This window comes from Sphaeramia orbicularis, chromosome 18 (assembly GCF_902148855.1).
Source record: "Sphaeramia orbicularis chromosome 18, fSphaOr1.1, whole genome shotgun sequence".
Taxonomy (NCBI): domain Eukaryota; kingdom Metazoa; phylum Chordata; class Actinopteri; order Kurtiformes; family Apogonidae; genus Sphaeramia; species Sphaeramia orbicularis.
This window is the reverse complement of record NC_043974.1, coordinates 43,947,515-43,974,663: the sequence shown is the minus strand read 5'-3', so window position 1 is coordinate 43,974,663 and position 27,149 is coordinate 43,947,515. Positions and strand designations below refer to the sequence as shown.

Genomic DNA, 27,149 nt, shown 5'->3' with positions numbered 1-27,149 from the left:
CTTGGCGGAGGTAAATAGAAATAAAGGGTGAGTCTATGTTGCGTCACTACGACACTGGACAAATGAAACCTTTTATTATTGGATATTAAAACTTCTTCTGTTTTAAATTAGTGTTTTAATGGAAAATTTTAATTTTTTTTTATAGAGTCGATCAATTCTAACTCATCACTGACTTTTCTGATCATTCATATGTCAGCCATTTTTTAAAACTTGTTTTGCGAAAGTAGAGTTTGTAAAAAGAGACACTACAGTGATAAGCCTCCAAATGCTCACATTTGTAACTTAATAATTTCAAACTTTATTCATATTTACACTCAATAAACATCACATTCATTCACACATCAGGCGTTTGTCAAAAAAGGCTCAGAATCTTCATGAGGACGAAGACCACGTTCGATGTTCATCATTTGTCTGAAGGTTTGAACGGATCAGACCAGATCTTCACACCTTAAACCCAGAGAGAAATCAGCACAGTCAGACAGAAACAGGACAGCAGAACGAAACCACTGGGTTCAATGAGTAACATGTAACAGGAATTAAAGACAAAAAAACTCTTCAAGTTGTTGATCGTTTCTTTCTGATCCTCCATGCTTTCTTACCTACAGGTTGGACGTCTGCCTGGTTGATTCCTGCTCGATTCATCCTCTGAACATCTCCTGGAAGGAAAAGAACATGACAGTTTATTTACATGCATTTTTAAATTATGCATATGATTTCCACATTACTGAATGACTTAGATTATGATTAAACCACACAGTAAACTATACATTAGATATGGCTGCCACATTTACTGTTGACACAAGGTATTAAAAAGCTAATTAATGAACAAATGAAAGGTTCATTTAACATCATCTTCTCTGTAAAATACATACATCTCTTTTAATGATATTTTCTGGCTTTATTTCATCTTGTGCCTACTTCATATTTTTGCCATGTTTAGCTAGCAGGTTAACATAACTGCTGCTGATGCACTTTATATATTTGAAACAGCTCAGTTTCATTAACAATACATTAACATTCTCTTCTAACAGAATACACAGCTAACATCTGCCTATTAAACTAACACAGCGGCTAAAGCTCAATGTTAGCTAACATAATGAATTAAATGTTACTTACTGTATTCATCCTTGTGTGTGAGCGGGTAGAAAAATATGGGGTAAAACGCAGCCGCTACCGCCGTCATAAAACCTCCAAAAATGAGCGCTATCCTCTGGTTTTTAGACATTTTTCTGTTACATGCGTAACTGGACGCTCACCTCCAAACGTACAGTGTTTACGGACGTTACTTCCGGCGCATATGTGACGTCAGTAGTCACAGTTCTACGATGCGTCCGCCATATTGGACCGGTCAGAACTGACGCATGAATACAAGATTGCGTACTTTTACCCAAGACTTAAATTAAATTTATTTTCTCTGTATTTTTATAGCGATTTAATATTGATTTAGGATTAAAAGTAGACGTTTGAAGTGTGTCAAAAATTTGGAATCTACTTCTTTACGGTCCGCTTAAATTAGCGGGCGCGGAGTTTGATCTTCCCAGGCTTCCGTACTGAATACATTAAAACGTCAGAGTCACATGCGGCGGCACAACAATAATACGGAAGTGGCTGAGATTTTGGAAAGTCGGCTCTAAAAAGCGGCTAAAATGAAAGTTTTAGTCGTATTTGTGTATTTATTTGGCTTTTGTTGCTCGTCTGGACAAGCAGCGAAGAACGCGACAATTCAGACGTTTGTTATTCCTCACAGTCACATGGACGTAGGATGGGTTTACACTGTGCAGGTAACTTAGAATACTTCCAGACTGTTTTTTGTGGAGAAACACTTTAAATCCTGATCAGTGCGTGTTTTCTGTAGGAGAGTATGCATGCCTACGCAGCCAACGTGTACAACAGTGTAACGGAGGAACTGTCGAAGGATAAGGGGCGCAGGTTCATCTCTGTGGAGCAGGAGTTCTTCAGACTGTGGTGGGATCATGTGGCCTCAGACTGGCATAAGAAACAAGTAAGACCCTCCACAGACCAGCACATGTCTGGAAACACTGACCACACCAGGATGAACTCCATTACAGAGTCAATTAACATCAGATCATCAGTATTTTACAGATAAATGCATGTTTGGTCCTGTTTAAACTAGATATACAGGGGTTCTTCTATAGACACTCAAATATAATCTACAACTTTTTATAGATACATAGATTTATAGATAGATGGGAAAATGTCAGACTGATGGATATCTAACAAAGCTGAATAAAAATGAGTCTAAAAAGTTACAAAACAGGGGGAAAATGGCCAAACATACACATCAAAATGAGTAAAGACCAAAAATAAGCAGCAAAATTGATTTAAAAAAAAAAATTAACTAAATATAGGAACTGAACAAAATAGACAAGAAAATGGACAAAAAATAAACATAAATAAATACCACAACGAACAAAAAGAAGACAGATCTATAACAAATAGATGTTTAACCCTTTTGTGCACAGTGGTCACTCCAGTGGACAGTTCTTCTCCAGCTGTTCTCTTGTATATTCATGGGTTTGGTTGTTTTAGTTCCATATCATCTAACATATGGGGCCCTCATGCATCATCCCATACACTGACATTCATACCATTAGTGTAACTCTGTTCTTGATAAACCTGATCTGCACAAACATGTTTGAATGTAAAGAAATTGCTTGTTATTTTTATTTGATTGTAATTAACAACAAAAATGTTTTTTTTTTTCATATTATCTCCATGAAGTGAGTAATGACTAGAATTAGAGTATGTTAAAATGTGAGAAAACATCAGATTAGCAGCATTAAAAATGTCTTTATTTCATACTTTTCACACAGTGTATTAGTAAATACATCTTTCTTTGCTTCAAAAATTAAATGCATAGTGTCCAGCTGAGTGAACGTTTTTGCAACTCCATGAAAAATAGGTTCATAAAAGAATTTCAATCGCATTATTTTTTAATGCCCAACGAGGAAGGAAAACACTGAGGAAAAAAATCTTAAGGTTTTCATAATTCATGCATGAAAGGGTTAAAAGATAGATCTATAATAGATCTATAATTGATAAATCTATGATAGATAGATCTGTGATGGATAGAAGCAAAATTCTTAAGTTGCTCCAAATCTCTTTTCATTTTAAATCTATTATTCACAAGATTTTATTCACGAGAACGTTTTGGAGGAAATTCAGGCTGTGAGTCATGAGGTTCTTATGTTGGTTCTGATGAAAGAGGCGGGGCTTGACTTAAATTAGACCTGCTGACTGTTTCTGTGACAGACTCTAGTTTTTTCTGTTCTAGCTTCGACAGCTGGTCAAAGAGGGTCGACTGGAGTTCGTCATCGGGGGTCAGGTGATGCACGACGAAGCTGTGACTGACCTGAACGACGACATCCTGCAGATGACGGGTGAGTGAAGCGCACCGCCGTGGCAGAGGGAGGGGGCGTGGCTTTCAGAGGACACGCCTTCATTTGCGGCTCTGTGTTTCAGAGGGACACGGGTTCCTGTACCAGACCTTCGGGGTCCGGCCCCGGTTCTCCTGGCACGTGGACCCGTTCGGCGCCTCCGCCACCACGCCGGTCCTGTTCGCTCTGGCCGGGTTCGACGCCCACGTCGTCTCACGCATCGACTACGACCTGAAAGACGCCATGCAGAAGAACAAGGTAGACGCTGACCTGAGGACACGCCCACAGAAACCTCACCTGAAGTGGAAGAGTGGAAAGAACGTCCACGGATTCATCCTCAGATTTTTTTGTTTGTGTTTGAAACAGAATCTGCAGTTTGTCTGGAGCGGTTCACCTTCACTGAAACAGCAGCAGATCTTCACCCACGTCATGGACCAGTTCAGCTACTGCACCCCGTCCCAGCTGCCCTTCTCCAACAGGTCCACCTTTACTCCACCATTAACCCTCCAACAGGTCCACCTTTACTCCACCCATTAAACCCCATTAAACCTCCAACAGGTCCACCTTTACTCCACCCATTAAACCTCCAACAGGTCCACCTTTACTCCACCATTAACCCTCCAACAGGTCCACCTTTACTCCACCCATTAAACCCCATTAAACCTCCAACAGGTCCACCTTTACTCCACCCATTAAACCTCCAACAGGTCCACCTTTACTCCACCCATTAAAACCATTAAACCTCCAACAGGTCCACCTTTACTCCACCCATTAAATCCATTAAACCTCCAACAGGTCCACCTTTACTCCACCATTAACCCTCCAACAGGTCCACCTTTACTCCACCATTAACCCTCCAACAGGTCCACCTTTACTCCACCCATTAAACCCCATTAAACCTCCAACAGGTCCGCCTTTACTCCACCATTAACCCTCCAACAGGTCCACCTTTACTCCACCATTAACCCTCCAACAGGTCCACCTTTACTCCACCCATTAAACCCCATTAAACCTCCAACAGGTCCACCTTTACTCCACCCATTAAACCTCCAACAGGTCCACCTTTACTCCACCCATTAAACCCAATTAAACCTCCAACAGGTCCACCTTTACTCCACCCATTAAACCTCCAACAGGTCCACCTTTACTCCACCCATTAAAACCATTAAACCTCCAACAGGTCCACCTTTACTCCACCCATTAAATCCATTAAACCTCCAACAGGTCCACCTTTACTCCACCATTAACCCTCCAACAGGTCCACCTTTACTCCACCATTAACCCTCCAACAGGTCCACCTTTACTCCACCCATTAAACCCCATTAAACCTCCAACAGGTCCACCTTTACTCCACCCATTAACCCTCCAACAGGTCCACCTTTACTCCACCCATTAAACCCAATTAAACCTCCAACAGGTCCACCTTTACTCCACCCATTAAACCTCCAACAGGTCCACCTTTACTCCACCCATTAAACCATTAAACCTCCAACAGGTCCACCTGTACTCCACCCATTAAATCCATTAAACCTCCAACAGGTCCACCTTTACTCCACCATTAACCCTCCAACAGGTCCACCTTTACTCCACCATTAACCCTCCAACAGGTCCACCTTTACTCCACCCATTAAACCCCATTAAACCTCCAACAGGTCCACCTTTACTCCACCCATTAAACCTCCAACAGGTCCACCTTTACTCCACCCATTAAAACCATTAAACCTCCAACAGGTCCACCTTTACTCCACCCATTAAATCCATTAAACCTCCAACAGGTCCACCTTTACTCCACCCATTAAAACCATTAAACGTCCAACAGGTCCATCTTTACTCCACCCATTAAACCCCATTAACCCTCCAACAGGTCCACCTTTACTCCACCCATTAAAACCATTGAACCTCCAACAGGTCCACCTTTACTCCACCATTAACCCTCCAACAGGTCCACCTTTACTCCACCCATTAAACCCCATTAAACCTCCAACAGGTCCACCTTTACTCCACCCATTAAAACCATTGAACCTCCAACAGGTCCACCTTTACTCCACCCATTAAACCTCCAACAGGTCCACCTTTACTCCACCCATTAAAACCATTGAACCTCCAACAGGTCCACCTTTACTCCACCCATTAAACCTCCAACAGGTCCACCTTTACTCCACCATTAAACCTCCAACAGGTCCACCTTTACTCCACCCATTAAAAACCATTGAACCTCCAACAGGTCCACCTTTACTCCACCCATTAAACCTCCAACAGGTCCACCTTTACTCCACCCATTAAAACCATTAAACCTCCAACAGGTCCACCTTTACTCCACCCATTAAATCCATTAAACCTCCAACAGGTCCACCTTTACTCCACCATTAACCCTCCAACAGGTCCACCTTTACTCCACCATTAACCCTCCAACAGGTCCACCTTTACTCCACCCATTAAACCCCATTAAACCTCCAACAGGTCCGCCTTTACTCCACCATTAACCCTCCAACAGGTCCACCTTTACTCCACCATTAACCCTCCAACAGGTCCACCTTTACTCCACCCATTAAACCCCATTAAACCTCCAACAGGTCCACCTTTACTCCACCCATTAAACCTCCAACAGGTCCACCTTTACTCCACCCATTAAACCCAATTAAACCTCCAACAGGTCCACCTTTACTCCACCCATTAAACCTCCAACAGGTCCACCTTTACTCCACCCATTAAAACCATTAAACCTCCAACAGGTCCACCTTTACTCCACCCATTAAATCCATTAAACCTCCAACAGGTCCACCTTTACTCCACCATTAACCCTCCAACAGGTCCACCTTTACTCCACCATTAACCCTCCAACAGGTCCACCTTTACTCCACCCATTAAACCCCATTAAACCTCCAACAGGTCCACCTTTACTCCACCCATTAACCCTCCAACAGGTCCACCTTTACTCCACCCATTAAACCCAATTAAACCTCCAACAGGTCCACCTTTACTCCACCCATTAAACCTCCAACAGGTCCACCTTTACTCCACCCATTAAAACCATTAAACCTCCAACAGGTCCACCTGTACTCCACCCATTAAATCCATTAAACCTCCAACAGGTCCACCTTTACTCCACCATTAACCCTCCAACAGGTCCACCTTTACTCCACCATTAACCCTCCAACAGGTCCACCTTTACTCCACCCATTAAACCCCATTAAACCTCCAACAGGTCCACCTTTACTCCACCCATTAAACCTCCAACAGGTCCACCTTTACTCCACCCATTAAAACCATTAAACCTCCAACAGGTCCACCTTTACTCCACCCATTAAATCCATTAAACCTCCAACAGGTCCACCTTTACTCCACCCATTAAAACCATTAAACCTCCAACAGGTCCATCTTTACTCCACCCATTAAACCCCATTAACCCTCCAACAGGTCCACCTTTACTCCACCCATTAAAACCATTGAACCTCCAACAGGTCCACCTTTACTCCACCATTAACCCTCCAACAGGTCCACCTTTACTCCACCCATTAAACCCCATTAAACCTCCAACAGGTCCACCTTTACTCCACCCATTAAAACCATTGAACCTCCAACAGGTCCACCTTTACTCCACCCATTAAACCTCCAACAGGTCCACCTTTACTCCACCCATTAAAACCATTGAACCTCCAACAGGTCCACCTTTACTCCACCCATTAAACCTCCAACAGGTCCACCTTTACTCCACCATTAAACCTCCAACAGGTCCACCTTTACTCCACCCATTAAAAACCATTGAACCTCCAACAGGTCCACCTTTACTCCACCCATTAAACCTCCAACAGGTCCACCTTTACTCCACCATTAAACCTCCAACAGGTCCACCTTTACTCCACCCATTAAACCCCATTAACCCTCCAACAGTAACATGAACAAAATTAATCACAAACTGAACAAATTTGAAGAAAAACTGTAAAATAAGCAACAGAATGAACAAAAACAAAATACTAACTAAATAAAGTTGTTTACAGTAAAGTTAATTGTGAACTGCCACTAAAGTCACTCTGGGTCTTTAAGGGTTAAAGGTCTTTCCATTAAACTGGAATGTGTCTTGGTCTTTTTTAGTTCTGGTTTTTACTGGAACGGGGTCGCCCTGTTCCCAGACCCCCCTAAAGATGGAGTCTACCCCAACATGAGCCTGCCCGTTACCAAGGAGACGGTCCACGCCTACGCCCAGACCATGGTGGACAACATCAAGCAGAGGGCGGCGTGGTTTCGCACCAACCATGTGCTCTGGCCGTGGGTGAGGAAAAGTCCAGACCAGGGGGTCAAACATACGGCCTGTGGACCGAAACCGGCCGCCAAAGGGTCCGATCCGGTCCATGGGATGAAAAATGACAGTGAAGACATCAACAATTAATAGTGTTAAAATGATTTTAGTTCAAGGGTCACACATACCCTGTAAAATAACCTGTAACTAATGACAACTGCACATTTTTATTTTTTTAGATTGAAAAGTAAAATTAGAGGAAAATGTTTACATTTACAAACTATCCTTTCACAAAAAATGCAAATAATTTAAACAAATATGAACAATCTTGAAATTTCCACAAAAAATAAATATAATTTTAACAAAAAAAGAGAAATAGAGAAAATATGAATACAAAAATGTAAAATACATGAGAAACGATTAAACAAACTTTAAGAAACTAATACAATTTAAAAAATAATGAAGATAACCATAAAAAATTAAAAGAATTTTATGGAAAAATGAAGAAAATAATGTGGAAAAATTAAAAACAAATAATTCAAATACAATATTCTGTCTGTTATTAAATGTTTTGTGTATTTGTAGATCCACTGTGATCTGTACGTTATAATGAACATGTGTAAATGATAAACTGAAGCAGAATATTAATAAAATTGCACTTATTTTTCTTAAGAAATTTCATTTTTTTAATGTTATTCAGATCGTTGTAAAGGATAGTTTGTAAATGTAAACATTTTCATCATGTAATTTTACTTTTTTACACTAAAACATAGAGAAAAGTCTGTCGTCATTATTTCTAGGTTATTCTGTTCTTATTTTACTGGTTCTGATCCACTTTAGATCATATTAGTCTGAATGTGGAACCTGAACTAAAACAGTTTTAAAATCCTCGGTTTAGATTTTTTTTAGATGCTGCTTCTGGACCAAAAAAAATCATGTTATTTTGTTATTTTCACTCATTATTTGCCGTGAAATTGTTCCAGTTCTGAATTTTTCTTCAATGTTTTTTACGTGAATGTGAGGCACTTATGTGTAGTCATAAATACAACGACATATTGACAGTGAAATGCATTTTAACATTAACTTTTATTTTTAAGCAGATTTTTTTCCATAATTTTTCCACTTAAACAAGAAAAATATTGAGTTACTTTTCATAGGTTATTATTTTATATATTGGACTGTATGTGGCCCCTGAACTAAAGTGAGTTCAAGTGGAAATGGTTTTTATTTGTGTTTTTTTGTTTTTCAGGGCTGCGACAAACAGTTCTACAACTCGTCGGTCCAGTTCAGGAACATGGACCCGTTAATGAACTACATTAACCAGAACAGTGCAGAGCTGGGGGTGACGGTGCAGTACGCCACCCTCAGTCAGTACTTCCAGGCCGTCCACCAATCAGATCTGCTGTGGGACGTCCGCGGGAACCAGGACTTCCTGCCTTATTCCACAGGTAACAAACATAAGGCCCACGGCCCAAAACCAGCCCTCCAAAGGGTCCGGTCCGGCCCCCAGGATCTGTAGTGATCAGAAAGTTAAATTCTATTTGTTTCAATTCTACATGTCTGTTATTAAATGTTTAGTGTATTTATAGATCCACTGTGATCTGTAAGTTATAATAAACAGGTATAAATGATAAACTGAGGCAGAATACTGATAAAATTTCTCTTTTTCTTACAATATTGAAGGATTGTTCACATTATTTGTTTAAGGATAGTTTGTAAATAATCAACAAAATCAACAAATTGAACCAAAAAATTAATGTAGCTAATGAAATAATCAACAAAATGAATAAAATAAACAAAAAATTGAGGAAAAACCACCAAAATTAACAAAATTAACAAAATAGACAGAAGGAACAAATTAATCACAAGATGAATAAAGTAAACAAATTGAGTAAAAATGACCAAAACAATCAAGCAACTGAACAAATCAACCACAAAATGAATACAGTAATCAAAAAATTGAGGAAAAATGACAAAAATGAACAAACTGAACAAAACAATTTACATGTCAAACAAAATAATCAACAAAATGAACAAAATAAACACAATGAACAAATTAATCACAAGATGACTAAAATAAACAAACAGTAAAAATGACCAAAATAATTAACACACTGAACAAATTAATCATTGGATGAATAAAATAATCAACAAATTGAATAAAAAAATGACCAAAATAAACAAAATGAACAAATGGAACAAAAACAATTAACATATCAAACAAAATAATCAACATAAATGACTGAAATGAAAAAAAAAAAAATCAACAAATTTAACAAAATGAAAACAATGAACAAATTAATCACAAGATAAATAAAATAAACAAATTGAGTAAATTTGACCAAAATAATTAACATATTGAACAAATTAATCATGAGATGAATTCAATAAAAAACTAATTGCACAAAAATGACCAAAATAAACAAAATGAACAAATGGAACAAAAATTTACGTATCAAACAAAGTAATCAACAAATTGAACAAAAATGAACAAAATAAACAGGTTTCCTTCAGTAGCTTTTTAAAGTTTGTAAATGTAAACATTTTAATACTACAATGTAACTTTTTTTTCACTAAAACAAATAGAAAATGTTGTAGCTGTCGTTATTTTTAAGTTCTTCTAATTCTTTTACTGGTCGGACCCACTTTAGATCATACTGGTTTGAATGTGGAACCTGAACTAACATGACTTTAACAGCCCTCCCATAATGCATCTGTGATCTCCCCGGCTGTATACTGTGTTCTATGTTCTAGAGTCGTACCAGGCGTGGACGGGCTTCTACGCCTCCAGAAACGTCCTGAAAGGCGTGGCGCGACGGGCCAGTTCGCAGCTTCACGCGGCTGAGACCCTGTTTGCCCGGTACCGGATCAGCTTCCCTGACGGACCGGTGGCTAAAGACTGGGCCCTGGACAAGCTGAAGGCGCTACGATGGGCCGTCTCTGAGGTCAGAGGTCAACACACGGGACTCCATTATAACGACTTTTAACCCTTTAACCCCTGACGTGTCTGTGGTGAACAGTCTGAATGTAGGAATTATTTAAATATTCATACAAATTCAACCGTTTGCTCAATAGGAAACATTTCCCAACTTGTTGATAGAATAGACCTTGTTATTTCCATGGACATCTGAGCATGCTCAGTTCACCCCCCCCCCACCGCCTGTGGAATGGGGGGTAAAACCCAGAGCACCGACTCACTATAAAAATAAACTTTTTTTTTTTTTTTTTACACCTTTTTCATTATCAGTGTAATCAACATCTACATGATCAGTGAATTAAATACAGAAAAATACAGAATTTACACTTAAAAATGTCAAATATAGAGAATAGTATTATAATAAATGGTCATAATTCTCTTAGACATGTATTTGGAAGTTGCTACATAATAGATCTAGATCTTTAAGGGTCTTAATATTGTGAAGATGTACAATTATACAAAATCTAAATAATGGATAATTCACCTGAAATGCATTAAAACTTAAACCTGTTTGGAAAATGTCAAACAAAATGAGGAAAACATTAAATATATAACTAATACAAAAGGAAATGAACACAAATAAATGCTAACGTATTATAACATAAGTGACAGTATCATTGGTGTGAAAGGGTAGTTTTAGTAATTAATGATATTTTACTGAAAAAGTCCCAATTTCTTCAGTTTTCTCTGTTTTGATATAAAAACCTTATGAATTTACTCTGAGCTTTAACGAACATCTACACAATCAGTGAATTAAATATAGAAAAATGCACGATTTACACTGAAAAATGTCAAATACAGAGAATAATGTTACAAAAAATGGTCATAATTCACTTAGTAAAAGAATAATGTAGAGAGACAGGTATTTAGAAGTTGCCACATAATAGATCTAGATCTTTAAGGGTCTTAATGTTGTGAAAACGTACAATTATACAAAATCTAAATAATGGAGAATTTACCTGAAATGCTTTAAAACTTAAACCTGTTTGGAAAATGTCAAACAAAATGAAGAAAACATTAAGTGTAAGACTATTACAAAAGGAAATGAATACAAATAAATGCTAAGGTATTATACCATAAGTGACAGTATCATCAGCGTAAAAGGGTAGTTATTGATATATTATACTGAAAGTCACTTTTTCTTCAGTTTTCTGTTTTTATATAAAACCCTTTGAATGTAACCTTTGAACATTTATATGATCAGTGAATTAAATGTAGAAAAATACAGGATTTACACTGAAAAATGCAGAATGCAGAGGACAATAACAATAAATCAACGTGATATCATGACTCGCATAGATATACACGCCACTTTTAATTGGTGTGTTATCGATACGCATTATAAGCTTTGCACATGTATGTTCACGCTACGTCAAATCCCACGCACTGAGGGTTAGGGTTGTGTAAACTGGAGATGTTGGCGTAAATTGACATGCGATAAAATGGCATTAAATCACACGCAAAAGGTTGAAAATGTATACGTATAGCACGCCAAATGCCATTAGAACTGGCGTGACATACGTGATTTCTTGAGTTCAGTATCAATAAATAGTGTTAAATCCCTTAGGAAAAGTTAAATGCCATCACAGTAATATTTATTCTTCCTTATTTGTTTACTCATTATTGAGGATCCCCATTAGCCGACGCACAAACGCCAGGCTAATCTTCCTGGGGTCCTCTAAAAAATAAAAAGGTTCAGGATGCAAAATCACAATACACAGATCTAGTTACAGTAAAAAGAAAGGAGAGAGAAAAAAACAAACAAAAAAACCCAAAACAAAAAAAAAAACAATTCCCAGAATGGTAACATAAAGAGACTAGTCACTCTCAAACGTCAGGAGTGACTTTACATGTTTTTTAAATGCTTTCTTACTTGAAATGTTTCTAATATTTAAGTAAGAAAGCATTTAAAAAACATGTAAAGTCACTACTGAGGTTTGAGAGTTACTAGTCTCTTTATATTACCATTTTCAGTACTAGTTGTAGGTCTTCACAGGTAGATGTTCTTTCTTTTAGGTGCAACATCATGACGGTATCACAGGTACTGAGTCTCCTAAAGTGGCTGAAATGTACATGGACCACCTGACCCAGGCCATGATGGGGGTGGATGAACTTCTAGCTGCACTTTTCCTGCTTCCACACAACCTGGACATCCACAGCGCCACCTACCGCAGCCACCACCACACAGCAGGTAGTCGGGTTAACCCAGTATACACCAAAGACCCGATGTGGATGGAGGCGTGGCTTGTGTTGAATTAACCCTCTGGTATCCGCCCATAAAGGTCCTTCAACCACCTAAAGCACGTTATCTGAATGTCCCACATTTATTCATACAGTTTGTTTGTAACTTTTTACATTTTTTGTATTTCATCAACTTGAGCCTTAAACAAAAATACCAAATACTCTATAATTTTCGTGTATTTTACCCTTTAAATACCATATTTGTAATGTAAACAAACCATATTTTTTGACGCAAAAAACATTTTTTTTCAATATTCAACAAAAATTGGATTGTGGTTTTTTTCATCCAGTCCTATGTCAATGATCAACACTAACATTGGTTATTATGCATTATTATTTTTTGTGCTCGGTCAAATGTTAAATACTTAAATGTGTCAGTGTAGAAGGGTGTTAGTGTTTTAATGTAACACTGTTTATAATCTGCTGATTTTAGTGAATGGATCAGAATTTTAAAAATCATGCAAAACAAATTTTGAATTCTGACCTAAAACAAATTGTCAAAAACAATATGAGCTTTTATGACATGAAGGTCAAAGTGTGCATATTATGTTCACCTGGATACCAGAGGGTTAAACCGGCTGCACACAAATGTCAAAATAATGTTTCCTAAAATGCTGTATTTTTAATCCACAACGCTAAACATTTACAGTTTTCTGTCAAAAATGAGGACGGAAACTGAAAAACTCCAAATGTAGATGAAAACTCATGTATGAACGTCTGAAAACTGAAGTTCAACGGGTTCCATTCTCCTCAAACCAGGCGTGGACGAGGATCTGGAGCAGCACGTCATCGTCTACAACCCCTTAGCCTGGAACGTCACCTCCATCATCAACGTCACCGTGGCGATCGCCATGGCAACGGTGTATGACGACGACGGGCAGCCCGTCCCTTCACAGGTACTGAACTGAACCACCAATCAGAACGTTTCACAGTTCAGCTCCGTTTCATGTTCTGGATTTCCTTTAAAACACTCGTATACAAACTTATTTTAAATTCACTGGATCCTGCAGAAGCTCAACGTCAGTTATCAACCATTATACATTCATCATCATCATCATCATCGCTTACTTATATATTGTTGGTACAACTACTATTATTATTATCACTTTTATCACTTTATTAGAGTTATTATTAGTTGTGCTATTATTAAACTATATATTTTGTGAACATTATTATAATGTAATTTTTTTTGTTTATTATTATTAATTATTATTATTATTATTATTATTATTCCTCTATGTGCAGTTGCCTTTTTTTATAGTTATTGTTACTATTTTCTTTCCTCTTGTCTAATCTAAGAATGATATAAAACACTGTTTGTAGTATTAAAACTAAACAAGGCCGGGAGGTATATTCTGGCCTTGGGGGTAGATTCCGTCTGGAGGGGTATATTCTTGACTGGGGGGGAGGGGGTATATTCTTGACTGGGGGGGAGGGGGTATAACCTGGCCTAGGGGGTATATTCCAGCCTGGGGGGTATATTCTTGCCTGGAGGGGTAGATTCTGTCCGGGGGGGTATATTTTGACCTGGAGGGTAAATTTTTGATGGGGTTGGGGGGGTGGGGTGTATATTCCAGCCTGGGGGGTATAGTCTGGCCTGGGGGGGTATATTCTTATGGAAGTAAATGTGTGTCATCAGATTTTGAATGATAAAAGACACTGAATTTCTAGCGCTGATTTTTTTTTTTTTTTGCACTGAAATTCGGTATCTGAATTTATTGCATCTGAATTTTTTAATTCTAAATTTATGAACATAGTTGACTTCAGAGACAAACAATTCAGATACTTAATTTCAGTGCAAAAAAAAATGTCAGTGCTACAAATTCAATGTCTTTTAGAATTCAAAATCTGATGAGACAGATTTACTTCCATATATTCTGGCCTGGGGGGTATATTACAGGTTTAGGGGGGGGTATATTCTTACCTGGGGGGTATATTACAGGTTTAGGGGGGGGTATATTCTGGCCTGGGGGGTATATTACAGGTTTAGGGGGGGTATATTCTGGCCTGGGGGGTATATTACAGGTTTAGGGGGGGTATATTCTTACCTGGGGGGTATATTACAGGTTTAGGGGGGGTATATTCTGGCCTGGGGGGTATATTACAGGTTTAGGGGGGGTATATTCTTACCTGGGGGGTATATTACAGGTTTAGGGGGGGTATATTCTTACCTGGGGGGTATATTACAGGTTTAGGGGGGGGTATATTCTGGCCTGGGGGGTATATTACAGGTTTAGGGGGGGTATATTCTGGCCTGGGGGGTATATTACAGGTTTAGGGGGGGTATATTCTTACCTGGGGGGTATATTACAGGTTTAGGGGGGGGTATATTCTGGCCTGGGGGGTATATTACAGGTTTAGGGGGGGGGTATATTCTGGCCTGGGGGGTATATTACAGGTTTAGGGGGGGTATCTTCTTACCTGGGGGGTATATTACAGGTTTAGGGGGTTATATTCTTACCTGGGGGGTATATTACAGGTTTAGGGGGGGGGTATATTCTGGCCTGGGGGGTATATTACAGGTTTAGGGGGGGTATCTTCTTACCTGGGGGGTATATTACAGGTTTAGGGGGTTATATTCTTACCTGGGGGGTATATTACAGGTTTAGGGGGTTATATTCTTACCTGGGGGGGCTATACTTTGACCTGTTACACCGGTACTAACAAGCTCCAAACCCGTGTCTTTGTTCCAGATCCAGAGGTCGGCCCAGTCCAACCTGACCTTTGACCTTTTCATGGTGGCAGAGCTGGGGGGCCTCCAGCACAGGAAGTATGTCATAAAGTTCACGGGGAAGGCGGGGTCTGCGACGGCTGACGGCGGCTGGACATACGAAGCCGAAGGGGTCCGGTTCGACAGACGACGCACCCGGGACCGGACCAGGACCGGGAGGAGGCTTCTGCCGGTCCTGAACGAGTGCTACAAGATCATGTTGGACCAGGACACCAACCTCCTGCACAGCATCACATACCTGTAAGAGTCTACAGTGGGGGGCGGGGGGGGGTCAAACATACGGCCTGTGGGCCAAAACCGGACACCCAAGGGTCCGACCCACTTGTAGATTCTACAAGATCAGTGTAACTCACTCTTCTGATCCGTTACAGTCCAGACAAACGCAGAGTGAGGATAACGCAGGATTTCTGGCAGTACCACGCCAACGGAGACGTCAAAGCCGGACCCATATCTGATAATTACATGTTCAGCCCCAACGGTTCGGCTGTGAAAGCCTACGAGGCCGTGGAGATGGAGATCATCCCCGGGAAAATCATAACGGAGATCAGACAGTACTTCTACAGGTGAGGAAAACAGGAAATGAAAGACACTGAGTGAGAAAAATAAGAACGTGTAAAAACCAGTGTTCGACAGAACAGGCTGGAAGAATTCAACTTTATTAGTAACGTAATGAAAATAATTCATATTTATATTTAGTCTAAAAACACAGTAACATCAGGACTAAATCTGGAATTTAAAGGGTTAAAATTTTTTACAAATCAATCAGTATTTGATAATAATTAGGTCAGACCTCAACAAAATCTGCACTTAAAATTTTACTTTAAGCTCTTGCTGTTGTTCTTGTTCATAAAATTTGAAAAACCAATAAAAAGATTATTAAAAAAAAATTATACTTTAAAAACTTTAAAATTTTGGAGTTCATGGCCGATGATAAACAGTGGTTTTATTAACGTTCTGCTGCTGTTAGTGGATGATTTTACACTTTTATAAGATACATAATGTGCAGGAATTAACCCGTTTTACCCAAATATCAGGCCACAATAAAATGCGTTCCAGCCATTTTTCATTTCACTACGACAACAAAAGCACTTGAACACAACATAAATATATTTTCAAATTCGCTAATGGAAAGGCTGATCTTTCCGACCGCACCTGAATGCATCATCAGACCAGGGTCATGTGATGGTTGTAGTTGGACTTTTCTATCGTGTCGTCGTGTCTTTGGTTTTGTAGATCGGAGGGCGATAAGGACTACGCCTACTCCATCATCACCCGTGTCCCAGAATGCTATGGGAGCAGGGTTGGGTGCCACAGACTGGAGCAGACGTATTCTGTGGGTCCGCTGGACGTCAACACCGAGGTGGTCCTCAGAACCAGAACCTCCCTGACCAACAACCGGACCCTGTACAGCGACGACAACGGATACCAGATGATGAAGAGGCCGTTCAGGACGTTCAGGAATAACACTGTGGCCAGAGTAAGACCACGCCCACTCACATACACACATAGTGGGGGGGGTCAAACATAAGGCCCGGGGTCCAAAACAGGCCGCTAAAGGGTCCGATCCAGTCCATAGGATGAAAAACAACACTGAATATTAATAATAAACTAGAAGCACTCGGAGAGCGCAGACCTCCGCCAAGGCTGATCAGTGCCCCCCCCCCCCGTGGGCCCCCCCACCCCCGATCACCACCAAAATTTAATCATTTCTTCCTTATCCCATTTCCAACAAACCCTGAAAATTTCATCCAAATCTGTCCATAAGTTTTTGAGTTATGTTGCACACTAACGGACAGACAAACAAACCCTGGCAAAAACATAACCTCCTTGGCGGAGGTAATTACTCGCCTTTCTCTGTAGGTTGTTCATGTTCTTCACATTTTCAAAGAGAAGTTTGTAAATGTGAACATTTCCATCATGTAACTAGACTTTTTTCACTAAAACAAAAGATAAATGTTTGTTTTTGTCATTATTTATAGTTTACCAGTGTGCAGATGACAGTGGATCTACAAATACACAAAACATTTAGTAACAGGCGGAATATTTTATTTTTATTTTTATTTCATTTTCCATGTCGTTTTCTTCAATTATCTGTTAAATTCTTTCATTTTCTTCATTATTTTCTTAATTTGTTCTTTTAAAGGTTGTTTTCTCATTACTTTATTCATTTTTTTTGTCCATTTTTTTCATGTTTTTTTTTTTAAGTTTTACGAGTTTTATTATACTTTTTATCATATTTTCTCATGTGTTTTTCATGTTTTTATACATTTTTTTTCCTTCATTTCCTTAAAACTTTTTCTCTTTAGACGTTTCATGTTCGTATTTGATCATGTTATTCACATTTTTTTAAAGGATAGTTTGTAAATGTAAATATTTTCAGGTAATTTGACTTTTTTTACACTAAAACAAAGATAAAAGTTTTTAGTTATTATTATAGGTTATTCTGTGATTATTTTTTGTTTTATTTTGTATGTGTAGAACTATTTCCCGATGGTCCGTGCTGCGTTCATCCAGGACGACCTCAGCAGGTTGGTGGTGGTCAGTGACCGCGCCCACGGCGTGTCCAGCCAATCCAACGGACAACTAGAGGTCTGTAAACACACACACACACACACACACACACTTACACACACTTACACACACACACTCTCTGACCTCCTGTGCGTTTGTTGACGTCAGGTGATGCTGCATCGCCGTCTGTGGAACAACCTTCCGTGGAACCTCGGATACAACCTGACGCTCAACGACAGCTCGGTGGCCACGCCCACTCTGTGGATGATGCTGGGCTCCGTGGAAACCGCCTCCAGGCTCCACCACCGGGAGGCGGTGGAGATGCAGCACCGGCCCGTCGTCATGGCAATCGACCAACCACGTGAGTCAATATGTCACCATAGAAACCTCAAGCCCCGCCCAACGGGACAGCACATCAGAACACAAGTAACGGTTAGCTGTTAAAGCGGACCAGAAGCATTAACCCAGACCAGAACCATTAACCCAGACTGGAACCGTTAAATCAGACCAGAACCATTAACCCAGACCAGAACCATTAACCCAGACCAGAACCGTTAAACCAGTCCAGACCTGTTAACCTAGATCGGAACCTTTAAACCAGACTGGAACCGTTAAACCAGTCCAGACCTGTTAACCCAGACCAGAACCTTTAAACCAGACCAGAACCTTTAAACCAGTCCAGACCTGTTAACCCAGACCAGAACCTTTAAACCAGACTGGAACCGTTAAACCAGACCAGAACCGTTAACCCAGACTGGAACCTTTAAACCAGACCGGAACTGTTAAACCGGTCCAGACCTGTTAACCCAGACTGGAACCGTTAACCCAGACTGGAACCTTTAAACCAGACCAGAACCATTAACCCAGACTGGAACCGTTAACCCAGACTGGAACCTTTAAACCAGACCAGAACTGTTAAACTGGTCCAGACCTATTAACCCAGACTGGAACCATTAACCCAGACTGGAACCTTTAAACCAGACCGGAACTGTTAAACCGGTCCAGACCTGTTAACCCAGACTGGAACCGTTAACCCAGACTGGAACCTTTAAACCAGACCAGAACCATTAACCCAGACTGGAACCGTTAACCCAGACTGGAACCTTTAAACCAGACCAGAACTGTTAAACTGGTCCAGACCTATTAACCCAGACTGGAACCGTTAACCCAGACTGGAACCTTTAAACCAGACCAGAACTGTTAAACTGGTCCAGACCTGTTAACCCAGATTGGAACCATTAACCCAGACTGGAATCTTTAACCCAGACCAGAATCTCAAAACCGAACCGGAACCTAGAGCTCTGAAATAAAGTCCTGAGTCCTCATTGAACATCAGGACCTTCAGTAGGTGGTCCTGAACTGGTCTGAATTCTGGACCCACCAGCGCCTCAGTCTGGTTCTGAAAACACGAGACCACCTCGGTCTGGTCCCGTCCTCGGTCTGATCCGTTCTGGTTCCGACTTTCAGAGAAGCCGTGGAACTTGGAGCCCAGAGGCGCCGGCCCGGTTCCGTCCGTGGTTCTGCCTCCAAACCTCCACCTGCTCAGCCTCAGCATCCCCGGGTGGAACTACAGCTCCGACCACGAGCGCCACCTCCGACGCCTGGACGCAGGTCGGCCCGTCCGTCCAATCACACAACAGGTAGGGCGCGGTGGGCGGGGCCAACTCATTAAACCTTGTTCTCTGTGGAAATCTAGGGGAGGATTTACGCTCCGAGGTGAACTACAACCGGGTTCTGCTGAGAATCCTGCATCTGTTTGAGGACGGAGAAGATCCAGAACTGTCCAAACCAGTCACCATCGACATGAAGGTGACCTTTGACCTTTAACACACACACACACACACACACACACACACGTTCAGTTCATTTAACCAAAACCAAGTCATTTGTCACCGTTTATTATCATATTATTCTTTGTATTTTGTGTTTTTTTTCAGTGTAAATCATTAATTCATTGATTATGTAGATGTTCATTAAAGCTCAGAGGAAATTCAAAAGTTATTTTATAAAAACAGAGAAAACTGATGAAAAAATGGACTTTTTCAGCAAAATCTGTCATTAACTGAACATAAACCAAGTGTCATTTATTCTACTCCATGGGTTTTATTTATTTTACTTGGTATTTTGTTTTTGTTCATTTTGTCGCGTATTCTATATTTCAATTTTGTTCCGTTTGTGGCTTATTTTGTTCATGTTACTTATTTTGTTGATTTATTTTTTAGTTTTGTTCATTTTAGGGATCACTTTGGCTGGTTTTGTTCATTTTGTTTCTTATTTTGTAATTTTCTATTAATTTCTATTTAATAAAAGTGTTTCCACCCACTGTCATTTATGAAATCAAATAACATTATTTCTCTTTTTAGAAAAAAAAGTCAAAGAAATAAGGTGCTTTTTTTTTTTTTTAACTTTTCTACTTATTTCATTTCAAATTTCCTTCTCAAATTTTCTACTCTGCAAAACCAAATCAGCCAAATAATCTGGAATTAAACCAAACTGTCTCAGATTTAGTTACAAACGGGTTTGACTGTTAGTATCTTCAGTGTCATTTTTCATCTCGTGGACCGGATCAGACCCTTTGGCGGCAGGTTCTGGTCCACGGGCCGTATGTTTGACCCCCTGTTGTGTGGTTCTGTCGGTCAACAGGAGGTTCTGCGGGGCTTTGGGGAGGTGACATCAGTGGAGGAGCGTTCCCTGACGGGGACCTGGGCCCTGGACCGTCTGCAGAGGTGGACGTGGAACACCACCCAGACCAGAACCGGTGAGTTTCACATGTGAGACCCGGACTCGCTGTCGTAAACCGGGTCTGACCGGGGTTTGTGGTTCTGTGTCCCAGAGCGGAGGAGGTGTCGGACCCGTGGAACCCGGACCTTCAGCGTCACCGTCTGGCCCAAGCAGATCAGGACGTTCTTCGTCCATTTCTGAACCCGACCGTCGATGTCTTCTGTGAAGATGCTAGTCTTAAACCTAGTCTAATGCTGCCTTCAGGGGCTGTCGGGAAGATGAGCCTTTCCACTTGTGAATTCAGAATTACCAGTACTTTTGTTGTTGTAGCAAAAAAAAAAGAAAAAAAATCACAGTTTTCCAGTGGAAAATACAAGTTCAAGTGCCATTTTCAAGTTTGTTACTAGTATTTACCATAATTTATGTAGCACATGAAGGCAGCATAACATGAAGAAAAAATCCTGGACGTCAAAGTAACGAGTTAGTATCTACAAATACTCAGATACTTTTGCAAAAGAATCAGAAATGAATCATTAATTAGTTAAAAAATATAACTTAATGAGTCAAAACAACTGATTAAATACTAATTACTTGAAGGTTTTCCATTATTTTGAGTCTAATGCTGCCTTCAGGTGCTATCAAGAAGATGAGCCTTTCTGGTAGTGAAATTGAAATTACCTTAATGTTGTGTTCAAGTGCTTTTGTTGTCGTAGTGAAAACATTTTCCCAGTTCTCCAGTGGAAAATACACAATGAGGGGGCATTCAAGTGCAATTTTTGAATCCGTAACAAGTGTTTACTATAATTCCTATAGCACATGAAGGCAGCATAACAAGAAAAAAAATCCTCGAAGTCTCAAATGAATCAAAATTTAGTCATTAATTAGTTAAAAATGAGGACTTGAGTCAAAAAAACTAATTGGCATCAGAGTCATTATTTGGAGACTTATGCTGCCTTCATGTGCCATGGGGAATTATGGTAAATACTGGTTACAAACTCAGCAGCTCATGGATGTAAGTTTTTTTCCCAGTTCTACAGTGGAAAATATGACATGAGGGGGCGTTCAAGTGCAATTTTCGAGTTCATTACTAGTATTTACCATAATTCCCATAGCACATGAAGGCAGCATGAGACACTGTCCTGCTTTTAAGAGTCTCACTCATCACTGATCGACGCTGTTTCTGCACTTTATGGTGATTTTGTAACTCACTGGTGAGTTTCCCCAGTGAGTCACCACTGAATAAAATCAGATTTTTATCACGTTTGTCTGTTTCGTGTCTGATTTGACTCAAAAACCAGACGATTTTTACATGTTGTCTGTTATTTCCAGATTAAATGGTTGTTGTTTTTTCCAGTAGCAGCTGCCTTTGGTCAGAGGTGTCAAACATACGGTCCGTGGGCCTAAACCCGCCGCCAAAGGGTCCAGTCTGGACCATGGGAGGAATTTATAAAATACAAAAATTACACTGAAGATATTAATAATGAATTATTTTAGTTCAGGTTCCACATTCAGACCAATGTGATCTAATGTGGATCAGACCAGTTTATTATTAATAATAATAATAATAATAATAACAACAGAATATCCTATAAATAATGACAACTACACATTTGTCACTTTGTTTTAGTGTAAAAGTAAATTACATGAAAATATTTACATTTGCAAACTATCCTTTCAAAGATGTGGAAAACATGAGCAAACATGAACATGAAATATCTTTAGAAAAATAAGTAGTTTTATACAAATATAGGGGGAAAAAAATTTATAAAACATGACAAAATAATGCAAAAAAAAAAAAAGAACTAATAATACTAAAAATGATGAAAATAATGAAGAAAATGACCAAAAACGAATAATGAGAAAACAAACTAAAGAGGAAAGAATTTAATGAAGAAAATGAAAGAATCTAACAGAAAAATGAAGAAAATAATATGGAAAAATGGAATAAAAACTGTGTGTTTTTAGAAAAATAAGTAGTTTTTATAAAAAATATGGGGGGAAAATGTAGAAAAACATGAGAAAAAAATGATTAAAAAATAAACAAATAAACTCATAATACTAAAAACAATGATGAAAATAATGAAAGAAAATGACCAAAAATGAATGAGAAAACAAACTAAAAGGAAAGAATTTAACAGAAAAATTAAAAAAAATATGGAAAAATGGAATAAAAACAGTGTGTGTTTGTAGAAAAATAGGTAGTTTTATACAACTATAAAAAATTTAGAAAAACATGATAAAATAATGATAAAAAAATAAACAAACTCATAATACTAAAAACAGTGATGAAAATAATGAAGAAAATGACCAAAAATGAATAATGAGAAAACCAACTAAAAAAGAAAGAATTTAATGAAGATAATGAAAGAATTTAACAGAAAAGTTAAGAAAACAATACGGAAAAATGGAATAAAAATAATTCAAATCTGATATTCTGCCTGTTATTAAATATTTTGTGTGTTTGTAGATCCACTGTGATCTGTGTGTTGTAATGTACACAAAGAATAGTTACAATTACACTGCTTTTTTTTTTTTTTTTTTACATGTAATTTATTTATCTTTATTTTCATCTTTAATCATCTTTATTAATCTTCAGAATTTCCGTTTTTCTCAGGTTATTCATATCTAGTTTGTAATTTTAAATATTTTCTTAATTTAATGTTTGGGTTTTTTTGCACTAAAACAAAGACATATTTGGAGTTATCATTCTGTACAGGTTATTGTGTTATTATTATTTTACTATGTGACCCATTTAAGATCATATTGTATGGAAGTAAATCTGTCTCATCAGATTTGGAATTATAAAAGACATTGAATTTGTAGCACTGAATTTTTTTCACTGAAATTAAGAATGATTTTTTTTTTTTTTTTTGCACTGAAATTAAGTATCTGATTTTTTTTTTTTTTGCACTAAAATTAAGTATCTGGATTTTTTTTTCTTCCACTGAAATTAAGCATCTGTTTTTTTTTTTTTTGCACTAAAATTAAGTATCTGATTTTTTTTTTTCTTTTGCACTAAAATTAAGTATCTGAATTGTGTCTGAATTCAACTATGTTTATAAATTTAGAATAAAAAAAAAAATTCAGATGCAATAAATTCAGATACTTAACTTAAGTGCTAGAAATTAGGCTTTTACAATAATTAATCTTTAGAATAATTTCATAATTCAGAACCTGATGAGACAGATTTCCTTCCACAGTACTGGTCTGAATGTGGACCCTGCACTGCCTCCATCTGTCCTCAGAACCACTAGGGGGCGTCCTGTCCTCCATCCTCAGCCTCACACTGACTTGATGCTGCATCGGACCGTGAAGGCACCACCCGAGAAGAGCCAACAACAAATGACTGCCAGGAGGATTTAACCCGAAGAGGAAGAGGAGGAAGAGGAGGAGGAGGAGGAGGAGGTGGGATCCAGGACCGGAGCAGCATCAGGACCACAGACCCCTGATCTGATCCACGTCTGTTCCGGAAGCAGAACCAGCCTCCATCGGACCAGGATGAGCGGTCTGAGTGTAAGAGCCGCCTCGTGCATGTCACCCACGGCCACGGAAAACCCCGACGTTCCGTGGATCCGTCTGTAAAATCCACTAAAGGCGTGATTTTTTATTTATTTATTTTACCGCCGCGGATGCTGAGGAGGCGTGCGTGTTGCTAGGATACAGGACAGGGAGGGGGCTCACGAGCACAGCGCATCACCTGAAGACGATGGGTGTTTTTTTTTAAGGGGTGTGTGTGTGTGTGTGTGTGTGTGTGTGTGGGGGGGGGGGGGGGGGGGGGGGGGGGGTGCCACGTAATTTTTCACGTTTTTCTGTGTTTTCATGACAGAAAAGAGAGCGCGAGCAGAAGAGGAAACTGCAACACTTCCTGAATGACCTGGCTTTACTGGGATCACTACAGGTAGGCGCAGAAACAGAGGATTATGGGTAATAACAGGGAGGGAAAAGCCCAGGGCAGAGGTTTAGAACAGGAGGACAGGGACATGGATGCACAATAAACAGTAAATGTCAAACAGATGCAAAAGGAGGAGGTAAGCTGCAAACGTCCACTTATCACATGAGAACATTATGGAAGTCCATCTGTCATCAGATTTGGAATTCTACAAACCACGGAATTTCCAGCGCTGGTTTTTTTTTTGCACTGAAATTAAGAATCTGAATGTTTTTAATTCTAAGTGTATGAACATAGTTGAACTCAGAGACAAACAGTTCAGATACTTAATTTCAGTGCAAAGAAAAATCCAACACAATAAGCAACAGCACAAGATGTAACAGGACACACCAACAGATAACTCAGCAACAAGAAGCAACAAGTTGCAAACAGATACAACCACACACACACACTACACAATAACACGCAACGAGACAAGATGCAATAAGATACAACATGTAACAAGACAACCGGCAACAAGATGCAACACAATAAGTCACAGCAACAAGACAAGATGCAAGACAATAAGTCACAGCAGGAAGCAAGAGGAAAAGATGCAACAAGTTGCAACAAGACACGCCAACACACATCTGTGCAACAAGAAGTAATAAGATGCAATGCACAACAATTTGCAACAAGATGCAACAAGATATATCAGCAATAAGATGCAACCATATGTAACAACACAATAAGTCAGAGCAAGAAGCAACAACACAAGATGTAACAAGTTGCAAACAGATGCAACAAGTTAAAAGATGTAACAAGACAACCGGCAACAAGATGCAACAACACAATAAGTCACAGCAAGAAGCAACAAGAAAAATATGCAACAAAACACACCAACACACATCTGTGCAACAAGTAGTCACATGATGCCAACAGATGCAAAAACGCAAGAAGTTGCAACACGACATATCAGCAACAAGATGCAACACAATGCAATAGGATGGAACAAGAAGCAATAAGTGGTAATAAGATGTAACAAGTTGCAAACAGATGCAACCACTTACAATAGGATGCAACAAGATAAGAGATGTAACAAGACAACCTGCAACCAGACGCATGTCGGCAACAAGTTGTAACATGTTGCACCAAGATACAATAAAATGAAACTGATCTATAAGAGGAAAACAACATAAAACACAGACTGACTTTCAGACGGTTTTTAAGGGTGGAGTGTTCTGACATGAACCCACGTCCTCTGGTGTTTATGTGAACAGCTGAAGCTGAAGCTGAAGGTCTGTCTGGTGTTTATGTGAACAGCTGAAGCTGAAGCTCTGTCTGGTGTTTATGTGAACAGCTGAAGCTGAAGGTCTGTCTGGTGTTTATGTGAACAGCTGAAGCTGAAGCTCTGTCTGGTGTTTATGTGAACAGCTGAAGCTGAAGCTCTGTCTGGTGTTTATGTGAACAGCTGAAGCTGAAGCTCTGTCTGGTGTTTATGTGAACAGCTGAAGCTGAAGCTGAAGGTCTGTCTGGTGTTTATGTGAACAGCTGAAGCTGAAGGTCTGTCTGGTGTTTATGTGAACAGCTGAAGCTGAAGCTGAAGCTCTGTCTGGTGTTTATGTGAACAGCTGAAGCTGAAGGTCTGTCTGGTGTTTATGTGAACAGCTGAAGCTGAAGGTCTGTCTGGTGTTTATGTGAACAGCTGAAGCTGAAGGTCTGTCTGGTGTTTATGTGAACAGCTGAAGCTGAAGCTCTGTCTGGTGTTTATGTGAACAGCTGAAGCTGAAGGTCTGTCTGGTGTTTATGTGAACAGCTGAAGCTGAAGGTCTGTCTGGTGTTTATGTGAACAGCTGAAGCTGAAGCTGAAGGTCTGTCTGGTGTTTATGTGAACAGCTGAAGCTGAAGGTCTGTCTGGTGTTTATGTGAACAGCTGAAGCTGAAGCTCTGTCTGGTGTTTATGTGAACAGCTGAAGCTGAAGGTCTGTCTGGTGTTTATGTGAACAGCTGAAGCTGAAGCTGAAGGTCTGTCTGGTGTTTATGTGAACAGCTGAAGCTGAAGCTCTGTCCTGTTTTCATTTGCAGGGTTTTAAATATTTTCAGCCTTGGCTTCGAGGAAAAGAAGAACTGCTGCTGACGGTGGTCAACGAAGACCTGGTCTGTGTCAACTGGACTGTACTGGACTCACTAACAGGAACAGTAACAGAGTAACAGTAACAGAAGAGTAATAGTAGAGTAATAGTAACCGAAGAGTAACAGTAACAGAAGAGTAACAAACAGTAGAGTAACAGTAGAGTAATAGTAACAGAAACAGAAGAGTAACAGTAGGGTAACAATAACAGTAGAGTAATAGTAACAGTAGAGTAACAGTGTAGTAAAAGTAACAGTAAAGTAACAGTAGAGTAACAGTAACTCTAGTATCCATAGAATCATCATAGTCACTACGGCCCCTCCCCTCTGCCCCC

General features: G+C 39.5%; 2 protein-coding genes and 1 long non-coding RNA gene across 3 annotated transcripts; 2 read left to right on the top strand and 1 right to left on the bottom strand.

Moving 5' to 3' along the window:
- Nucleotides 1–264: 264 nt before the first annotated feature.
- Nucleotides 265–1,280, bottom strand: LOC115439074 (small integral membrane protein 20-like). Its single transcript, XM_030162971.1, has 3 exons — nt 1,117–1,280; nt 600–656; nt 265–447 (listed from the first exon to the last, which is right to left on the bottom strand). Exons 1-3 carry the CDS (start codon nt 1,223–1,225, stop codon nt 404–406), a joined length of 210 nt encoding a protein of 69 aa, XP_030018831.1. The 5' UTR covers nt 1,226–1,280; the 3' UTR covers nt 265–403.
- A 301-nt stretch (nt 1,281–1,581) lies between these two features.
- On the top strand, nt 1,582–21,129 carry LOC115439050 (epididymis-specific alpha-mannosidase-like). Its single transcript, XM_030162946.1, has 19 exons — nt 1,582–1,781; nt 1,856–2,002; nt 3,296–3,401; nt 3,484–3,656; nt 3,765–3,877; nt 7,491–7,668; nt 8,885–9,083; nt 10,390–10,580; nt 12,629–12,803; nt 13,613–13,749; nt 15,547–15,824; nt 15,956–16,147; nt 16,818–17,061; nt 18,063–18,173; nt 18,264–18,456; nt 19,563–19,706; nt 19,792–19,904; nt 20,739–20,853; nt 20,929–21,129. The coding sequence occupies exons 1-19, from the start codon at nt 1,647–1,649 to the stop codon at nt 21,015–21,017; spliced, it is 3,033 nt and encodes a 1,010-aa protein (XP_030018806.1). The 5' UTR covers nt 1,582–1,646; the 3' UTR covers nt 21,018–21,129.
- A 2,957-nt stretch (nt 21,130–24,086) lies between these two features.
- LOC115439077 (uncharacterized) lies at nt 24,087–26,922 on the top strand. The gene is made up of 3 exons (XR_003938185.1): nt 24,087–24,329; nt 24,643–24,714; nt 26,770–26,922. It is a non-coding gene; the product is annotated as an uncharacterized LOC115439077 (long non-coding RNA).
- The last annotated feature ends 227 nt before the right edge of the window (nt 26,923–27,149 follow it).